General features: G+C 60.1%; 2 protein-coding genes across 23 annotated transcripts in view; one reads left to right on the top strand and one right to left on the bottom strand.

Annotated features, from left to right (window-relative positions):
- HDAC7 (histone deacetylase 7) overlaps positions 1 to 12670 on the top strand; it is an 80236-nt gene extending 67566 nt beyond the window's left edge. For 5 of the 22 annotated variants that reach the window (XM_074530747.1, XM_074530745.1, XM_074530746.1 and 2 more), the window contains 14 exons: positions 72 to 205; positions 972 to 1092; positions 1398 to 1447; positions 2400 to 2507; positions 3632 to 3687; positions 3825 to 3912; positions 4102 to 4221; positions 4626 to 4723; positions 4895 to 5013; positions 5430 to 5563; positions 5754 to 5838; positions 6013 to 6151; positions 6589 to 7253; positions 7294 to 12670. In XM_074530747.1, the coding sequence (XP_074386848.1) occupies positions 72 to 205; positions 972 to 1092; positions 1398 to 1447; positions 2400 to 2507; positions 3632 to 3687; positions 3825 to 3912; positions 4102 to 4221; positions 4626 to 4723; positions 4895 to 5013; positions 5430 to 5563; positions 5754 to 5838; positions 6013 to 6151; positions 6589 to 6634 (1298 nt within the window). In that variant the 3' untranslated portion in view covers positions 6635 to 7253; positions 7294 to 12670. The other 17 variants (XM_074530742.1, XM_074530729.1, XM_074530728.1 and 14 more) reach the window with 17 other exon arrangements.
- Positions 9749 to 15796, bottom strand: LOC102071624 (twist-related protein 2). Its single transcript, XM_014275188.3, has 2 exons — positions 13477 to 15796; positions 9749 to 9888 (listed from the first exon to the last, which is right to left on the bottom strand). The coding sequence occupies exon 1, from the start codon at positions 13953 to 13955 to the stop codon at positions 13482 to 13484; it is 474 nt and encodes a 157-aa protein (XP_014130663.2). The 5' UTR covers positions 13956 to 15796; the 3' UTR covers positions 9749 to 9888; positions 13477 to 13481.
- Between the last annotated feature and the right edge of the window lie 4747 nt (positions 15797 to 20543).

The raw sequence follows: 20543 nt of genomic DNA, 5'->3' as shown, positions 1-20543 counted from the left end.
TTTGGTCAGCATTTGGGGTCTCGGAGCCCCTGCAGAGGAGCTGAGGGTGCAGCTCTGGCGGTGCCTGGCAGGGCTGGTTTATGACTCGGTGATGCTGAAGCACCAGTGCTCCTGTGGGGACAACAGCAACCACCCCGAGCACGCGGGCAGGATCCAGAGCATCTGGTCCCGGCTGCAGGAGCGGGGCCTGCGCAGCCGCTGCGAGGTGAGCTCAGAGGGCTGGGCCCTCCTCCATCCTCCTGAATCCATCCTGTCCCTCCTGAACCCATCCTGTCCCTCCTGAATCCATCCCATCCCTCCTGATCCCGTTCCATCACTCCTGATCTCACCTGATCCCACCCAATCCCTCCTGATCCCATTCCGTCCCTCCTGAACCCACCTGATCCCTCCCAAAACCATCCCATCCCTCCTTAACCTATTCCATCCCTCTTGATCCCGTTCCATCCCTCCTTATCCCACCGGATCCCTCCTGATTTCATTCCACTGCTGATCCCATCCCATCCCATCCCATCCCATCCCATCCCATCCCATCCCATCCCATCCCATGCCATGCCATCCCATCCCATCCCATCCCTTCTGTGCTGTCCCTCCTGATCCCATCCCACACCTCTTGATCCCATCCCATCCATCCTGATCTCATCCCATCCCACCCTTCCTAATCCCATTCCACCCCTCCTGATCCCATCCAGTCCCTCCCAATCCCATCCCTCCCCTCCTCCCCCAGTTTGTCCCCATGTCCTTGGCTCTTTCCCTTCTCTGCCCCTCTCCCCCTGGCATTTGTGCTCAGCTGGACCCTGGGCACAGGCAGGGGCTGATCCCCCCAAACCAGTGAGCTTCACCCAACCCAGCCCAGGGCTGCCTCTGGCTCCCTGACTGTGGTCTGGGGGTGCTCAAGCTCCAGCCCCAGGGATCCTGCAGGGGGATGGGGGGATCCCCCGTGTGTCCCCCCGGTGACAGCCGTGTCCCCCCAGTGCCTGCGGGGCCGCAAGGCCACCCTGGAGGAGCTGCAGTGCGTGCACAGCGAGCGCCACGTGCTGCTCTACGGCACCAACCCCCTGAACCGCCTCAAACTGGACAACGGCAAGCTGGCAGGTGGGTGCCACCCTGGGCAGGTGGGTGCCACCCTGAGCAGGTGGGTGTCACCCCCAGGCAGATGGGTGCCACCCTGGGCAGGTGGGTGCCACCCTGGGCAGGTGGGTGCCAGCCCTGGGCAGGTGGGTGCCACCCTGAGCAGGTGGGTGTCACCCTGGGCAGGTGGGTGCCATCCTGAGCAGGTGGGTGCCACCCTGGGCAGGTGGGTGCCACCTTGGGCTGGCCCCCAGCAGCTCCCCTGGGTGCTGGTCCCACCCTAGTCCTGCCTGCCCAGCCCTGATCCCCTCTGGTCCCTCTCTCCACAGGGATCCTGTCCCAGAGGACGTTTGTGATGCTGCCCTGTGGAGGGGTGGGGGTGAGTGTTCCATCCCTGATCCATCCGGGTTTTGGGGTCCCTGCTCTGCCCTTTGGGCAGGGCTGTTCCTTTTTGGCCCCTCAGGATCTCGGGGCAGCTCCCAAAGCCCCTGAGCTGCCTGGGTGTGGGTGTTTGATGGAGGTGTTGGATCAGAGCAGCTCAGGGTCCTTGGGGATGTCTGAGAATCACACTCTGGAAAGGGATCCTGGATCCAGGGGGGCTGGCAGGAGGGGATCCCCACTGAGGGAGGGCAGCAGTGACACTGGGACAGCAGCTCGTCCCTTCTGAGGCCTCTCCATTCCCAGATTTCTGTCCTGGTTTCTCTGCATTCACTGCCTCCTTCTCTCCTCCTGTCCTGTCCCCATCCCTGTCCCTGTCCCATCCCTGTCCCTCTCCCTGTCCCCATCCCTATCCCTGTCCCTGTCCCTCTCCCTGTCCCATCCCTGTCCCCATCCCTATCCCTGTCCCTGTCCCCATCCCTGTCCCTCTCCCTGTCCCCATCCCTGTCCCATCCCTGTCCCTGCCCTATCCCTGTCCCATCCCTGTCCCTGTCCCCGTCCCTGTCCCATCCCTGTCCCTGTCCCTGTCCTGTCTCTCTCTCTTTCAGGGCTCCTCCTGCTGCCTCTTCTGGCTCTGCTCCTCTCCTTGCTGGGCTCCAGCTCTGCTTTCCCTGCTCTGCCTCTTTCCCTGCTCTGTTCCTGGTGTCCCTCTGGGCACGGGGAGCTCTCACCCAGCCTCAGCTGAAGAGATTTCTGACTTTCCCGGCTCTGACGCGGTGCTGGTGTTTGGTTAAACACTAAAATGGGATAAAGCAGGTAAAGGAGGGCGCTGGGCAGGGAGGAGAGCGTGGGGTGGCCAATGTCACCTTAGGCTGGCACAGGACACCGATCCCTGCTGGGCGAGGCCGCTATCCCCAGTGCTGTGTCCCCCTGTGACCCGTGTCCCTCCGCAGGTGGACAGTGACACCATCTGGAACGAGCTGCACTCGTCCAACGCCGCGCGCTGGGCCGCGGGCAGCGTCACCGAGCTGGCCTTCAAGGTGGCCACCAGGGAGCTGAAGGTAGGGGGGCCTGGGGGGCTCCCAGGGCTGTGTCACCTCATGGCCAGGGGTCACAGGGCTGTGTCACCCCACAGTTTGAGGTCCCTGAGTGGTATCACCCCACAGTTGGAGGTCTCAGGGCTGTGTCACCAATGATCAGGGGTCCCTGAGTGGTGTCACCTCATGGCCAGGGGTCACAGGGCTGTGTCACTCCATGGTTTGGGGTCCCTGAGTGGTGTCACCCCACAGTTGGGGGTCTCAGGGCTGTCACCTCACAGCCAGGGGGTCCCCAGGGCTGTGTCCCCCATGGCTGGGGGTCCCAGAGCGGTGTCACCACAGAGCCAGGGGTCCCGGGGCTGTCACCTCATGGTCAGGGGTCCCTGGGGGTGTCACCCCATGGTTTGGGGTCCCTGAGTGGTGTCACCCTATAGCCAGGGGTCCCAGGGCTCTGTCTCTCCATGGCTGGGGGTCCCAGGACTGTGTCACCCCACAGCTGAGGATCCCAGGGCTGTGTCACCCCCATGGCCAGGAGTCCCTGAGTGAGGTCCCCCCACATCCAGGGGTCACAGGGCTGTGTGGCACTGGGGACAGTGTCTGGGTGTCCCCTTGGGTCCCAGGGCTGTGTGGCACTGGGCACAGGGCCTGGGTGTCCCCCGGGGTCCCAGGGCTGTGTGGCACTGGGCACAGGGTCTGGGTGTCCCCTTGGGTCCCAGGGCTGTGTGGCACTGGGCACAGGGTCTGGGTGTCCCTGCCTGGGCTGTGTGGCACTGGGCACAGGGTGTGGGTGTCCCCAGGAGTCCCAGGGCTGTGTGGCACTGGGCACAGGGTCTGGGTGTTCCTGCCTGGGCTCTGTGGCACTGGGCACAGTGTCTGAGTGTCCCCAGGGGTCCCAGGGCTGTGTGGCACTGGGGACAGTGTCTGGGTGTCCCTGCCTGGGCTGTGTGGCACTGGGCATAGGGTCTGTGTGTCCCCTTGGGTCCCAGGGCTGTGTGGCACTGGGCACAGGGTCTGGGGTCCCAGGGCTGTGTGGCACTGGGCACAGGGTCTGGGTGTCCCCCGGGGTCCCAGGGCTGTGTGGCACTGGGCACAGTGTCTGGGTGTCCCCTGGGGTGGCAGCTCTGCCCTGTTCTCTGCTCTGTCCCCAGAACGGCTTTGCCGTGGTGCGGCCGCCCGGACACCACGCGGATCCATCCACGGCCATGTAAGGCCCCTCCCTCCCCGAGGGAGCCCCAAAAGCACCTCCAGGGCTCAAACCCACCCCAAACCCCCCCTGGGAGCCACCCCTGCCCCGGGGGGAGCTCGGGAAGGGCACGAGGTGACTCCCGCCCCTCTTGCCAGGGGATTCTGCTTCTTCAACTCGGTGGCCATCGCTGCCAGGCAGCTGCAGCAGAAGGGGAAGCTCAGCAAGATCCTCATCGTGGACTGGGTGAGTCCCCTCTGTCCCCAGGATGTCCCCAGGATGTCCCAGCTCTTGTGGGAGCGTGGCTGGAACCCCTCAGGATTGGGGAGCAGGAGCAGATCCTGCCCTGGGGGACCCAGCCCCAGCTGTTTTGGGCTCTGTGGGGTTCTGGGGCCGCCCAGCAGCTGCCAGAACCCTCCGTGGGTGTCCCTGCAGGACGTTCACCACGGCAACGGGACCCAGCAGATTTTCTACAGGGACCCCGAGGTTCTCTACATCTCCCTGCACCGCCACGACGACGGCAACTTCTTCCCGGGCAGCGGGGCCGCCGACGAGGTGGGACAGAGGGGACAGAGGGGACACAGGGGACACAGCAGGACACGGGGGCTGAGCGGGGACAGGGCCCTGGGGGCTCCTTTCCCACCCCTGACCCTGCCAGCACAGGGATGGGGATGGATGGAAAGGCAGGAAAATCCCAGAGGTCCTGACCCTGCTGTGGCACCGGGGAGGGGGGATAGGAACCCCAAACTGCTGAGAGGGGGCTGGGACCCCCAAACTGCTTCCCATGGCACAGGACAGAGGGCTGGAACCCCCAGATACCCTCCCATGGCACAGGACAGGGGGTTGGGAACCGCAAACACCCTCCCATGGCACAGGACAGGGGATTGGGACCCCCAAACACCCTGCTATGGTACAGGGCAGAGATCTGGGACCCTCACCCTGTCCTTGCTCCCTCCCAGGTGGGCGCTGGCCCCGGCGAGGGCTTCAACGTCAACGTGGCCTGGGCTGGGGGGCTCGACCCCCCCATGGGGGACCCCGAGTACCTGGCTGCCTTCAGGTACTGTCCCCATGCCCGTGGGCCGTGCTCTGGGTGGGGCTGACCCTGTTCTCATCCCCCTGTGTGGGGCTGGCCCCATTCCTCATCCCCTTTTCCCCCCATTTAAATCTGACCCCATTCCCCATCCTTTCCCCCATGTGGGGCTGACCCCCCTCCCCACCCTTCCCCCAGGACCGTGGTGATGCCCATTGCCCACGAGTTCTGCCCCGACGTGGTGCTGGTGTCGGCCGGATTCGACGCAGCCGAGGGGCACCCGCCCCCCCTGGGGGGCTACAAAGTCTCTGCCAAGTGTAAGGAGGGGGCTCAGGGTGGGCTGGGACCCCCTTGGGGTCAGGTGTCCCCCTTTGGGGTCAGGTGTCCCCTTTGGAGTCAGGTGTCCCCATTGGGGTCGGGTGTCCCCTTCCCACCCGGGCTGGGACCCCCGGGAAGGGGCAGCCTCTCCTGGGGGAGCTACGGAGATTTTGGGTTGGATTTGGGCAGGGGGAGGTGACAGTCCTGGGTGTCCCACAGCTTTGGGCAGGGGGAGGTGACAGTCCTGGGTGTCCCACAGGTTTGGGCAGGGGGAGGTGACACTCCTGGTGTCCCACAGCTTTGGGCAGGGGGAGGTGACACTCCTGGTGTCCCACAGGTTTGGGCAGGGGGAGGTGACACTCCTGGTGTCCCACAGCTTTGGGCACAGGGAGGTGACACTCCTGGTGTCCCACAGGTTTTGGCTACATGACCAAGCAGCTGATGAGCCTGGCGGGGGGGGCCGTGGTGCTGGCTCTGGAGGGGGGGCACGACCTCACGGCCATTTGTGACGCGTCCGAGGCCTGCGTGTCCGCCCTGCTGGGCCACGAGGTGAGACTGGCACTGACCCGGTGCCACCGCCCCCTGTGTCCCCTGGTGCCACCACCCCCTGTGTCCCCTGGTGCCACCACCCTCCAGGAACCCCTGTGCCACTCCTGTGTCCTCCAGTGCCAACACCCCCTGTGTCCCCCTGTGTCCCACAATGCCACCACCTCCCCATGTCCCCCATTGTCCCCCGCAGCCGGAGCCGCTCCCCGAGGACAGCCTGAGGCAGAAACCCAACGCCAACGCCGTGCGCTCCCTGGAGGCCGTGATCCAGGTCCAGAGTGAGTGGAAACTTGGGACACCCCTGTCCTGGGACACCCCTCACCTGGGTTATCCCTGTCCTGGGACACCCCTCACCTGGGACACCCTGTCCCAGGCTATCCCTATCCTGGGTTATCCCTGTCCCAGGCCACCCCGTGTCCCGGTGTCCCCAGCCCCGCTGTCCCCTCCCACAGGCAGATACTGGGTGGCTGTGCAGCGCTTCGCCTCCAAGCTGGGCTGCTCCTTCCTCGAGGCTCAGCACCACGAGGCCGACGAGGTGGAGACGGTCACGGCCCTGGCATCGCTCTCGGTGGCCGTGATGGTGGAGAAGAGGTGACATTGCTGGGACTGCCCTGTGCCAGGGGGGTGGCAGCGGGGCAGGGCAGTGTCCCCACCCTGGGTGAGGTCCTGGGCTCCTGGGGATGCCGTGCTGGGCTCATCCTGAATGGAAACCCAACCAAACCCTCCTGGGAACCTGTGCTGGGCTCATCCTGAGTGAAACCCAACCAAACCCTCCTGGGAACCTGTGCTGGGCTCATCCTGAGTGAAACCCAGCCAAACCCTCCTGGGAACCCCATGGTGGGCTCTTCCCAAATGGAAACTCAACCAAACCCTCCTGGGAACCTGTGCTGGGCTCTTTCCAAGTGGAAACTCAACCGAACCTTCCTGCCTGGAATCCCAACCTTCCTTCCTGCCAGCAGGGTCCCCCCCCTGTCCCCTCCCTGTGTCACTGTCCCCATTGGCTCCTCACGTGTCCGGTTCCCCCGCAGGGCACAGGAGGAGCCCATGGAGCAGGAGGAGCCCATGAACCAGTGACCCTTGGGGACATTCCCGGCGTGGCCGCAGCCCCCGAAGATCCCGATCCCGTTTGTCCCCCTGGCTCCCGAGGCCCTGGGCGGGCCTGGACTCCTGGAAGGGACATTCCCACATCCAGCAGGACGGGAGCACGGAGAGCCCCGAGCCTGCACCGTGCCCAAGCCCCCTCCCCAATTCTGGGACCCCTTGAGGGGGTGAAGCCCCCCAGCCCTGCGGCACTGACCCCCCATCCCGGGACCCTCCTCAGCGGGAAGGGCCGGACGTTGGGATGGACACTCGGACCACCTTGGGGACAACTCCCAGATGGAAACCCAAACCCGACCATCCCGGGGTTTGCTCCGTGGGATGGGATCTCTGTGCCCTCTCCAGAGGGTCCCTGGCTCCCCTCACCCTGCTGGGACAGGGGACAGAGCGGCAGGGACGGGGCTGGGAGCTCAGGAGCATGTCCAGGAAGGTCTGAGGCATCCCAAGGAACGTTTGGAGCTCCTGAGGAAGGTTTGGAGCTCCTGAGGAAGGTTTGGAGCATCCCAAGGAAGGTTTGGAGGTCCTCAAGGAAGGTTTGGAGCTCCTGAGGAAGATTTGGAGCATCCCAAGGAAGGTTTGGAGCATCCCAAGGAAGGTTTGGAGGTTCTGAGGAAGGTTTGGAGCTCCTGTGGAAGGTTTGGGGCATCCCAAGGAAGGTTTGGAGCTCCTGAGGAAGGTTTGGAGCATCCCCAGCAAGATTTGGGGCATCCTCAGGAAGATATGGAGCCCCTCAAGGAATGTCTGGAGACCCCAAGGAAGATCTGGAGCCTCCCAAGGAATGTCTGGAGACCCCAAGGAAGATCTGGAGCCCCCCAAGGAATGTCTGGAGACCCCAAGGAAGATCTGGAGCCTCCCAAGGAATGTCTGGAGCCCCCCAAGGAATGTCTGGAGACCCCAAGGAATGTCTGGAGCCTCCCCAGCGAGGGCAGAGCGAGGCCAGGGGTGGGCAGTGCCCGGGGGTGCCCCCTGCCCTCGCTGCCCAGTTTGCACTATGGACCCTGCCAGCCCTGACGTGAACCCGACTCCTCTTCCGGGGGCAATTTTGGGGACCTTCCCCTCCTGCTGAGGTGCCTCGAGCCCCTTCCAGCCCCCCGAGGCCCTGGCTGGGTGGGGGTCCTGCCCCTGAACCCCTCCCCAGCTGGGGCTCCCCAATTCCCACCGGGGATCCCCCAGGGGTGCCCAAACCCCCTCAGTCTCCCATCCCTGTCCCTGGGGTGACAGGGGCAGATCCAGAGCCTCCAACCCAAGGATTCCATCCCAATTTTCCTTTTCCCATTTCCCCAGGAGCAGGGCCTGTCCTGGGGGACAGAGGGGACCCAACCCTGGGGACAAAGGGGACAGAGGGGACCCAGCCCTGGGGACAGAGGGGACCCAACCCTGGGGACAAAGGGGACTCAGCCCTGGGGACAGAGGGAACAGAGGGGACCCAACCCTGGGGACAAAGGGGACCCAACCCTGGGGACAAAGGGGACCCAACCCTGGGGACAGAGGGGACCCAGCTCTGGGGACAGAGGGAACAGAGGGGACCCAGCCCTGGGGACAAAGGGGACACAGCCCTGGGGACAGAGGGGACACAGCCCTGGGGACAGAGGGGACACAGCCCTGGCTGAGCTGAGCGTGGGAGCAGCTCCGGCCACGGCGACGGGGGGGGAAGGAGATTTTGTATAAAAACAAAACAAAACAAAAAAACAAAAACAAAGAAATTTTAAAAGAAAAAAAAAAGAAAAGGAATCAAAACCCTTGGTGTGGCTCAGGGTGGGGGTCCCTGGGTGGGATGGAGGGACCTCCCAAGCTCCATCCTGCTGGAATTTACCAGGAGGAATCCACCATGCACAGGATGACATTTTCCTCATTTTAAGTTTTTTTTTTCTCATTTTAAGGGTTTTTTGCTCATTTAAAATGCAGGGATTTTTTTTAAACAAACAAGACACATCAAAATACTTGAAAATAGTCTTTAAAAAATATATTTCACCTTTTTGGTTGGAAGCTGGAGTCTCACTCCACAGATAGGTTTTTGCCCTTTATTTTTCAAGCACAATTTATTACTTTTTGAAGGAAGATTTTAAGTTCTAAAGCCGATTTTGTTTCTCAGCTGTAAAATCCTTCCCGAACGAAGCCACCACAGCCCTGTTTTTAACAGAACTCTGATTTTTTTAAGCACCTCCAGATTTTTCTGAAGGCTGCAGTCGACTCCTCGGAGCAGGGAATCCAATCCCACTGCACATAAAAATCGGGAATTGGGTAGAAAAGTCACTCCGGGCCTTCCTGTGGCTCCTCCGTGGGTTCTCTGGTGCGCCCCCAAACCTGATCACAACTGGAATTCCTCTCCCATGGAATATTTGGGGGCTCAGGCCTGTTGCAGCCTCCCTGGAAGGGAATTTCCCCCTCTTTTTCTGCCATAACAGGCAAAAAAACCTGATTATTTTTTTCTTTATTCCAATAAAAGCAGCCCAGCCGAGGGAGGTGCAGGGCGGACCTGGCAGCACCATTCCCTAGGAAAAACAAGAATTGAACCCTGGAAATTCCCCCTGGGCTTTATTGGGGTCGATTTGGGCACGCCAATACCTCCATTGTCCTTTCCCCACACCCCCAAAAGAGCCCAAACCTGCTCAGAGTTCCCAAAATGGCCCCAAAATCCAAAAATTCCCGACAGCTCTGTATCCAACCTCGATTCCTGATGAATCCTGAGGAATTGGGAGGTTCCAATCCAGGAATTGGGGCATTAGTGAGGCCAATCCGTGGGGCAGGAGTGGCTGGGGGTGCCTGGGGGTCAGCAGCCCCCAAATCCCCCTGGATCCTCACAATCCATGGGAACAGAACACAATCCATGGGATCACAATCCATGCAATTGTCCCGGCACGGAGCCTTCGGAGCGGGATGAAAGTGGGGGGACCCCCGAGGTCCTTGGGGGGCTCCAGCCCTTCCCCTTCCCCTCATCCTGGAGGAATTGTCCTGCTCTGGGAAGGGCTCAGCTCTCTGGCAGTCCCACAGGAGGAAATTGGGATCTGGGGATGGTTCCTTACCTGCGAGCCCACAATAAATCACAGCCCCGAGTTCCTCCAGCAGCGTCCGAACCGACCCAAAGCAGCTCCTGCTGCGGCTCCCTCGGGCTCATCCCTAAAGTTTTTGGGGTTCCTGGGCTGTCAGGGGTTTGGGGTCCTTCCCTCCTCTCTCCAGGGAGGTTCCTGTGGGGTTTTGAGTGCTGGAGCTGCTTCCATCGAGGCGGAGACCTGGGGAGAGACAGCGGGGTCAGGTTGGGCTCAGCTTCCCAAAATCCTACAAATCCAAGCCCTGGAACCAATGGGGTCAGGTTGGGTTTGGCTTCCCAAAATCCTACAAATCCTTGCCCTGGAACCAATGGGGTCAGGTTGGGATCGGCTTCCCAAAATCCTACAAATCCATGCCCTGGAACCAGTAGGGTCAGCTTGGGCTTGGCTTCCCAAAATCCTACAAATCCAAGCCCTGGAACCAATGGGGTCAGCTTGGGCTCAGCTTCCCAAAATCCTACAAATCCATGCCCTGGAACCAATAGGGTCAGCTTGGGCTTGGCTTCCCAAAATCCTACAAATCCATGCCCTGGAGCCAGCGGGGTCAGGTTGGGTTTGGCTTCCCAAAATCCTACAAATCCATGCCCTGGAACCAATGGGTTTATTCCATCCCCTCATGCTTTGTCTCCGGCTGTTTCCTCCCCACCGAGAGCTTCCCCTCTCTGGAGAGGAGCCTGGGGAGGGATAAATCAAATCCTGCAGGAATTCTCCCCCGGGAAGGGCTGAGGACAGAGGGGAAGATCTGTATTTTCCCAAAAGGCCAGTGTGAGCCCTTGGGATGGGTGATGGGGTTCAAGGGCAATGAGCAGCCAAAATTTCAGAGTCATGGCCAGGCAGGACCATCCCAACCCAGCCCATGGGAAAATGGATCAGCTCCCTGGGCCCAGCGAGGTCTGATCCCAAAAATACACTCCTGGCAGGATTTTGGGAGGGAGGGTTGGACAAGATTTAACACCAAAAACCCTCACGGGGGGATTCCTGCTTTGGGAGGAGCCGAACCCTGCAGGATTTAGGATAGAGAAGCTCACGGAGCTCCATCCTCACCCTCCCTGGGCATCCCAAACCTTTGTCCGCCCCAGGAACGGGAGCTGGGGCCGGGCACGGTCCCGCAGCTCCTCCCGCAGCTCCTCATTCCCCTCCGCAGCCCGGAGCCCTCCCTGACAGCCGGGATGACAAACGGGCTCGTTCCAGAGGCATTCCCGGGGCCAGGCAGAGCTCCTTGCAGGGGCCATAAACCCGGAGATATTTCCTCATTCCCCAGGGCTGGATCCGTGATTTTATGTCTGGATTAATTTTAACTAATCCTCAGCAGTGCGGGGACTCTGCCGCGGAGAGCAGCTCGGTCCCACTGGGTGGTTTTGTCTATTTTTAATGAAAATGTGGAGGTTTTTGATGGAAAAATGAACCCAGCAGCTCTGGCCTGTGACAATTCGGGGGATTTTGGGGAATGTCCTACATCCCTCACCAGGGCGGCTCCTCCAACACCTCCCCTTCCACCCCGAGTGAAAACACAGCTCTGGGAAGAGCAGATTTTGGGGAACCCTCCGGCCTCCAAACCTGCTCTGTTCCAGGAGCACCAAATCACCCAGGAACAGATTTCCCGGGATTTCAGCAGCTCCTCACCTCCCTTGAGAGCCCAGCCCCAAACTGGGGGTCCCGGACCACCCTGAGCACCTTAACCAGGGACAGATTTGGGATGGGAAGGGATCCCTGCTCTCCTGTCATGCTGCAGAGGGATGCGGGGGATTTTAAAGCAGCTGGAGATGGATTTCGTGAGCAGGGAAATAAAAGGGAATAGGGAACAGGGATGGGAGCTGTTCCCGAGCTCCCGCAGTGCCCCGGAGCAGCGAGAGGTGTTTATAAATAAAAGCAAATGAAGCAGCCGCCAGACAAAGCCGATTCCAGGCGAGAGCAACAGTCCCCAAAGGGAAGATTTATCCAAGGTCTTTCAGGAGACACAATTAAGTGAGGGCAACGCGAGAGAGGCGATAAATCCAGGGAGACAAATGAAGGGCGAGGAACATCAGCCCTTCAGCCTCTCCCCCCGGCACTTCCAGCTCCCGGCCTCATTTTCTCCTCCAGCAGGGAAAGAAACCATTTTAATGTGCCCAAGACTCGAGAAAAACTGAGCGGGGGGAACTTCAAACGTGATTTCTGTTGCCTGAGGGCTCCATCCCTCTTTGTCCCCGGCTGATGTCTCCCGGTTAACAAGGGCACATCCAGCTTTTCCAGCCCCCTTTGATATTTAATAGGCCGAGTTCCACCATGCAGGGGCTGCTTTCCATTAGGAAATCCCAAGCCCGAGCGCAGGGTTCGTTCAGAGCCTCCCTCCCCAGCTCGGCGCCGCTTTCCTGGTTTTGGGGTTTTGCTGGGAGAATCCCCGTCCCTCTCCCTCCCTGCCCGGCTGGAATTGTTCAAGGGACCCCGAAACGCCGCAGGTTTGTCCGGGGAGGGCGATTCCCTCCCCAGCTGGAGGATGCAGGCGCGGAGCACTCGGGGTGGATTTTATAACGGGATTGATGATTGATGATCCCGCTGCGCTCACGGGAGCTCTCCAAAGTGACTGAAGGGTCTTTATTCCCTCTGTTTTTCCCTCAGTTCTGCCAAGAACTCGGTTTAAATAAACAGCTCTGGGAGCCGCGTCGGGTTCTGCAAACAGAGGGAGCAAAACTGGGTCTGGGGGTGCTGGGAGGGGGCTCAGCCTCCTCCACCTCCTCAAGGCAAAAGGATTTGAGTCAGGCTCTGTAAAATTCGGGATTAAGCAGTGCCGAGCAGCTTCCCTGTGTTTGGGGAGAGCCCCACAACACCCCCAAAACTGGAGAATCCAACCCCAAAGTGCCAAACCCAGAAAGGAGTGAGGGGTCTAGGGGGGCTCAGCATCCCAGCTGGTCCTGGTAGATTTTGGGCATCCCAAACTGAGGACAAGGGGCCACCCTCTCCTCCTCTGGGCAGCCCTGAGGGGAGGTGACCTGGCAAAACCAGGATTTAATGCCTGAAACAACAGGGTCTGTCCCCCAGAATTGATATTTATCCATGAATTTGGCAAAGTGTTGGATTTCCTGCTGGCTGGGAAAGGGAATTTCAAGGTGGCCCATCCCGAAAGGAAATCCCCTGGGAGATGCTCAGCACCCTGAGCCAGCCCCGGCAGCTCCACGGCCTCGAATCTGGGGCTGTTCGGTGCCCGAGGAGAGGCAGGAGGAGCCCTGGTCCTGTCTGGGGACAGCGGGGCCGGGGTCCCACGAGGCATCCCCGCAGCTCCTGGCTCGGCACTGTCCTCTGGAACTTTCTGTTCCTGCTCTGCGGGAAGTGTTGGCGCCTCGTTAACCCCGCTCCTCCCATTCCCGATTCCTCCCAGCCCCAAAGCTCTGAATTTTGGATTGTTCCCGTCTCAGCATCCTGAGCTGAGTCCATCAGATTTCCCCACACAGTGCAGGATTCCCGCGGATCCAACGGGATCACGGATCCCATCCCGAGTGCAGAGCTCTGGGAGAGGAGCAGGGGGAAGCCAGGCAGGACACGAGGCCACCCCAGGGCAGGGCGGCTTTGACACCTCAGCAAGGCCAGGATGCGATTTGGGAATAAACCAGATTTTTAAAACCCCGTTTTGAACCTTTCCCACCCCTGCTGAGTGGGATCAGCTCGGGAACCGCCACGTCCTCCTGCTCTGGGGTCTGGTGGGACAAACCCCTCATTCCCAGAGCGCCAGGGGGGTGGCCGCGATTCGCAGTGGGTGACACGGCAGTGACACGACGGTGACACGGCCTCACGTACCCGGCTCAGTGCGACGCCGACATGGACCAGGCGCCCTCCATCCTCCACACGGAGAAGGCGTAGCTGAGCCTCTCGTGGGCCAGGAAGTTGCAGCTGGTGGCGACCTTGTGGTCCAGCTCGTCGCTCTGCAGCACCTGGCACAGGAAGTCGATGTAGCGAGCGGCCAACTTGAGCGTCTGGATCTTGCTGAGCTTGTCCGAGGGCAGCGTGGGGATGATCTTGCGCAGCTCGGCGAAGGCGTCGTTGAGGGACTGGGTGCGCTGGCGCTCCCGCACGTTGGCGATGACGCGCTGGGCGTGGGCGTCCTCGGGGGGCTGCGGGGCCGGGCTGCGGCGGCTGCGCTTGCCCTGGGCCTCGGGGGCTCCGCCGGGGCCCTGCCCGCGCTTGCGGCCGCTCTTCCTGGGCAGCCGCTCGGCCTCGTCCTCGCTGGTGGCCGCGCTGCCCTCGGGGGACTCCGGGGAAAGGTTTTCCTCCTTCATCTCCTCGGCTGCCCGGGCTCCCGAGGCGAGGCCCGGAGCGTCCGCCCTGGGGCTCCCCGGGCGCCCCAAGCCCCGCAGAGCCCTCCAAGGAGCTCCTTGGCTTTTCCTTTGGGCCAGGAGAGGAGGGCTCTGGGATGACTTGGGGAACGGCTCCTGCTGATAGGGCGAGCGCGGCGGGGGCGGACCAGGCGCAGACCAATGCAGGGGAACGCCAGCGGCTCTGGAGCTTATGGGTTCCAGATTTCCTCTCTCCCTCCCCACCGCCACCCCGAGCCCTCCGGCACAGATGCTCCGGCTGCCGCCCGGATGTCAGGGACGCTCTCGGTGCCAAGGGAGCCCCAGCCATGGAGCTCGGCGGTGGCTTTGGGGGAGTTTTAAATTGATTTTTCAACCCAGTTGACCCCGCAAAGAAATATCGCCTTGTTTGGGGTGGAAGAGGAGACTTTCACCTATGAGGGAGCCAGGTGGGGATGTGGAGCCACAGGAGTTGCAATGAGCGGGTCAGGAACTCCCAAAATCCAAAGGAAGAAGCACCCAAAGGGAGATCGGCATCCATAGGGCTCTTGGGGAAAGGCTTTGGTCAAAATGAGCTTGAGTTTGTGTCCATTTGTCCATCCACCAGGCCATTCCTTCGTCCATCCATCCATCCATCCATCCATCCATCCATCCATCCATCCATCGCTCTCATCTCTCTCATCTCCCTCATCCATCACCAAATTCCTGTTGAGTAAAACCAGCAGGTCCTGGGTGGAAGAGGAAGGGGAAAATGAAGAGGAAGAGGAAATGGAAGAGGAAGGGGAGCAGGAGGAAGAAGGGGAAGGGCAGGACCTCTCTGGGAATCCCCCAGGATGGGATTGGGGCTGGATCTGGAGCCCTCTGCCCCAGCAGCGCTGCCGAGGGCTGGGGAGCTGCCACCAGCTCCAGCTGAGGCTCGGCCTGTGCCTGGCCTTTATTCCTTAATTAATTCTTCTCTTTTTTTTTTTTTTGTTTTTTTATTGTTTTCCTTTTAAAAGAAAATAAAATTGAATTGAATTTCACCAGGAGAAGGGTCTGGCCGGGGGAGGGGAGGTTTGGGATCGGGGCTGGGATCCCGGAGGAACACAATGAGCTTTGAAGTGCAGGAAGGAGCAGCCCCACACCCCAAGGGGCTTTTGTCCCCACATTTGGAGGGGTTGTGGCTTTTCCCTCAAACATTTCAATTTGTTCTTTCAGTGAGTGTTTTTTTTTTGGGGAGGATATTCATCCAAACTCCTCATGGAAAGGTCACGAGGCACCAAAGTGGTTTCAATAACTCCTCCAGCTCGCTGGGGGTTTTTCTGCTGCTGCTTTTGACACATCGGGGAAAATTTCAAGCCTTAAAGAAAGAAAAACAACTGAGCCAAGCCCAGCTCACTTGACTCAGGGAGAAGTCACCGGATGGCAGATTTGAATTCCCAATTCCCACCAATTCCTGGCCCCTCTGGACACGTCCCCTGTTGGTTTTCCCCCTACCCCTCACATCCATCACCTCCTAGGGGAACTTTGGGAGGTTTTTGGGGGAATCTCCTCCCAAGAGAATTTTGGGGGGTTTTTAGGGGAGTCTCCTCCCAGGGGAAAAGGGACAGGACAGCAGGAAACAGCCTCGAGTGGTGCCACCAAGGGTTTAGGTTGGACATTGGGAAAATTCCTCCTGGGCAGGACAGGGGTGGGGTGCCCATCCCTGGGGGGTTTCAGAGTGGAGGTGGCACTTGGGGACATGGTGAGGGTGGCCTTGGCAGTGCTGGAGAAGCGTTTGGTGCTCTCAGAGGGTTTTGTTTTGCTTTGTTTGGAGATTGCTCCTTCTCTTTGTTCCAGAGGACAAAAATAATCCCCGTTTCATCCCGCGTGAAGGAAGAAAAAAAAAAAACCAACCAAAAAAAAGAGGATAAGGCTGATAAATGGGAAAGATGAAAGGGAGCCGGGAAGAGCCGCTGCCCCTGGAGGCTGGGAAGCGCCTTGAGACCCGCAGGTTTTTCCAGTTACGGCGGCCCCGGAGTGGAAACAGCTGCGGGTGAGCATCCCTCCCGCCCGTGTGGTTGCTGCGGCAACCGCGGGGAATTTGGGGCGCTGGGATGGCGCTGGGAAGGGGAACCCGCGGGGCTTTGATCCCGGCTGATGGATGGCCCCGCGATCCTTTCCCCGGCGCGGTGACCTCACGCTGCTGGAACGCGCTGGGATCTGTCAGAACGCGGGGCTGGAGGAGGAATGGGGGGTCAGGGGGTCCTGGGGGGTCCCGGGGGGTTCCTGGGAGTGATCCCAGAGTTTTCCTGTGGGATGGGGTCGGGATGAGCCACAGGAGCTGCCCCCGATCCCCGGGCTGGGCCCATCCTGTTCCACTTAATTCCGACACGTGAAAGTTTCTTCCCCCCTTTTCTCCGCCATCTGCTCCCATCTGGCCATCAAAGCGGCCAGGAACTGTCCTGAGCTCTCCCAGCACGGAGCTGGGAATGTTGGGAATGTTGGAAATGTTGGGATCAGCCCCTCCGAGCCCTTCCTTGCCCCCAGAGCTGCCCTTGGGTCAGCACCGACCCTGGATCCGGCCCGGATCTGGTGTGGATCCCTCAGAATCCTGATGAGGAGAAAGGTCCCCACAAGCTTCTCCCATTTCCAGGTCTCTCCTCCTGCTTTGTCACCCCAGGAGGGGTCCCCATGGGCTGGGGACGGGGACAGGAAGGGACAAACAAGGATTCCCAGGAAATGGGAGCAAGGGGACTCTGCAGGCCAGGAAAGGAACGGGAAGGAGGGAGCGGGAGCTGCTGTCCTGCACCTTGGGAGCGAATCAAAACCCCCAGGAACATCCAAGGCCAGGCCAGGATCTTCCAGCATCCAACTCCTGGGCACCTCTGGCAGCTCTGACTCCAATTCCAAGCATCCAGAGGAGCATCCATGCCCTTTATCCCCCCACTCTCCTGCACAGGATTCCCAATCCCAATAAAAATCCCAATAAAAATCCCAACAGAGCCAGAAAATTTGATATTTTTTTCTCCCCCGGTGCACTGAACCTGGTTAGCTTTAATAGGAATTGGATTTGGGGAAATCTGTGTGGTTTGCGTGCAGGGAGCTGGGGCAGATCCAGAAAAAACCCCAAAAAATCCATCCTGACCTCGACCTGCCCCACGCAGAGCCACGGGATCCTCCGGTGGAGCAGCAGCTCAGGAATTTGTGGGAATCAGCACCCGCTCAAGAATTTGTGGGAAAGAGGAGTCCAAGAGTGCCCTTAGCAACCCGACAAACATTTGTGGGGGGTTCTGTTCCATCCCGGAGGGAAAAACCCTCTGGAAAAATCCGGGAAAGGCGGTGTTGGGAGGGCCGGGGGTGAATTTGCCCCAGGGGTCCCTTCCCAGATCTTTCCCATGGAGCAGACCCCGGATGCTGCTCCCACACAATCTCATCCCTCATGTTCCTGCTCATGGTAAACCTGACTGGAATTTGGGGTTGGGAACTGGGAGGGAACAAAAGTGGGATGAAAATTTGGGTTTTTTTTATCACAGGGGCAACCAGAGCTGGGTTCCATCCAGGGGAAGAGGGAGACACCCTGGAGAAGCTGCAGTAAATCCCAGTTTTCCTTGGGATGTTATCCAAGAGCAGCAGAGCCCGTGAGTGGGATGGGGATGTGGAGAGGAGGGAAGGATCCATGGATGGATGGATGGATCCATAGATTCATGGATGGATTGATCCATGGATGGACGGATGATGGATGGATCCATGGATTCATGGATGGATTGATCCATGGATGGATGGATCCACGGAGGGATGGATGGATCCATAGATTCATGGGTGTATTGATCCATGGATGGATGGATGATGGATGGATGGATGGATCCATGGATGGATGGATGGATGGATGGATCCATGGATTCATGGATGGATTGATTCATGGATGGATCCATGGATGGAACCACATCCCATGGAACACTGAATTATTTCTGTGGAGCACTCTGAGATCCCTCAGATCTGCCTCCAGTTCCTGCCTCTCTGCTGGGCCAAACTGGAGCCAAAGGGGGCTCAGAAAAGCCCCTGGAGCTGCAAGCCACACCCAGAGCCACCACCATGGACGTCCCCGAGGCCTGGATGTCCCCAGCCCCTCAGACCATCCAGGGTGGGGGTTCCTGGCAGGAGCAGGGAAGGACCCCCTGTCCCAGAGCTTTCCCCATCCCGGAACCGCCCCTACCCCCTGGCAGCCCCGCAGCACATCTGGGACACCCCCGGGGCCTTCAAAGCCGTGTCTGGGGAAGAGACGAAAGGCCCGGCTCAACTCCTGGCCCGAGATGAAAGGAAAGCTCTCCCTCGGCGGCTGGAACGAGTTCGCGGTGCTCCGGAGCGGGGCTGCAGGGGCCCATTTCCTGCTGCCTTTCCAGAGGGAATCCACAGCAAATTCCCGGGGTGGCCGAGCCTGAGAGGGGCTCCGGGATCCCCGAGGGGCTCCCGGGATGCTCGGTGGGCTGGGGGGGATGAGGAGCAGTGGGATGGGGAAGGAAAAGCTCCTCCAGGATGAGCTCGGGGCGGGGGAGCGGCGGCCGGGCGGATGCGAGCGCCAGATTTTCCTCATTTCGTCCCAGGAAATTCTATTCCGATTAAAAGGCGTTTGATGTGCGCGGAGCGGGCGCGGGGGGAGGCCGGGCCGGGGTTGGGTTTCTCTGCAATTCTTGGGCTTTATGGGGTTTGTGAGGCAGCTCGAACTCCCAGGATTTCACGGCTGCAGAACGTGGAGTTGAATTTTGGGGTTTGTGAAATGGTGGGGGAGGAAGGGATGGAGCCATGAGCACCCCAGGGCTCCTCCTCTCCTGGTTTTCCAAAGGTTTGATCCGGAAAGGGGAATCCTCCAGCTCCTCACCCCCTCCATCATCAGGAATTAAAGGAATAAAAGGGTTTTTTCCAGGCTGGAGAAGGGAAATGTCCCAGTGTCGTGGGAGGCTGGGGGTTGTCAGGAGTTCTTGTGGAATTTGGGGTTTCCTGAGGGCTGGTGGGGATGGATTTTGGGGTTTATCAGCCCATAAAAGGAGTAAAAGCCACTTTAAAGTGAAGCAGAGCCAGCCCAAGGGCCAGGCAGGAGGAGCAGGGCTGCTGCTTCCCCCGATCGTTATTCCAGCCCATTCCTCACATCCTTCTGTCCCACTCTGGCCGAGGAGGAAGGGAAGCAGTGACCCTTCCTTGGGAAGTGGTTCCTGCCCAGCTCCAGGCTGGGAAGGAGCAGAGGGACCCCCAGAGGGGCCAGGACCCCCCGATGACCCCTTTGGGCTCTCCACAAATGCCAAACTCCATCCCAAAGGCTCTTCCCAGCTACCCCAGCCTGGGGATTTTCAGCCTCCTCGTTAAGCACTGGGCCCATATTGAATCGTTTTATCCCTTTGGTTGCTCTCCAAGCTGAGAATTGTCCTAAAAATAACCATTCCCAGTTCTGTGTGTGATGTTCTCCCCCCTCTCGCAGCCCCTGGCTCCGGCCCAGCTCCCCCAGCTCCGGTGAGTTCATCCCGACACCAAATCTGCTCCGTTGGGGATCTTTAATCCCAGAGCTGCTCTCACCCAAAGCCCGGCTGGAGCACGAGGATTCCCTCGGGAACGGCGGCAGGGCCGGGCTCGTGTCCGTCTGTCTGTCCCTCTCCCAGCTGGACACGGCCCTGGGAGCCAGGACACTCCTCTGGGATCCCTGGCTCCAGCCCCAAGCTCTTCCTCAGAGACTCTTCCAGATCCTCAGGATGCCGTGAGTGAGGTGGAATTTGGGGGAATTTTCTGATTTTTCCCAGCTGGGGAACAAAGGGCAAATCCAGGCTGAGCCAGCGCCGTGTCCAGGGCTCAGGGACACCACGTGTGGTGACATCCCCTGGAATGTCCCCTGGAGTGTCCTGGAAGGTTTGGGACACGTTCCTGTCCATGCCTGTGCACTTCACCCTCCTAGCTCCAACTCCCAGGGAATGGCACAGACTTCCAGGGGAAGGATTCCACTGGAAACAGCCACCTGCAGGTCCCTCTGGGTCTGTCCCCACACCCAGACCCTTCTGCAGGTCCCACTGGATTTGTCCCCAGACCATCCTGCAGGTCCCTCCAGCCCTGTCCCCAAGCCCAGACCATCCTGCAGGTCCCTCCAGGTCTGTCCCCAAGCCCAGACCATCCTGCAGGTCCCACTGGATTTGTCCCCAGACCCTCCTGCAGGTCCCTCCAGGTCTGTCCCCAGACCCTCCTGCAGGTCCCTCCAGGTCTGTCCCCAAGCCCAGACTCCCCCGCAGGTCCCTCCAGGTCTGTCCCCAAGCCCAGACCATCCTGCAGGTCCCACTGGATTTGTCCCCAGACCCTCCTGCAGGGTCTCCAGGTCTGTCCCCAAGCCCAGACCATCCTGCAGGTCCCACTGGATTTGTCCCCAGACCATCCTGCAGGTCCCTCCAGGTCTGTCCCCAAGCCCAGACTCCCCTGCAGGTCCCACTGGATTTGTCCCCAGACCCTCCTGCAGGTCTCTCCAGGTCTGTCCCCACACCCAGACCCTCCTGCAGGTCTCTCCAGGCCTGTCCCCAAGCCCAGACCCTCCTGCAGGTCCCTCCAGGTCTGTCCCCAAGCCCAGACCATCCTGCAGGTCCC

This window comes from Zonotrichia albicollis, chromosome 33, assembly GCF_047830755.1.
Source record: "Zonotrichia albicollis isolate bZonAlb1 chromosome 33, bZonAlb1.hap1, whole genome shotgun sequence".
NCBI lineage: Eukaryota > Metazoa > Chordata > Aves > Passeriformes > Passerellidae > Zonotrichia > Zonotrichia albicollis.
Note: the sequence above shows the minus strand (reverse complement) of the source record. Positions and strands in the feature narration are given on the sequence as shown.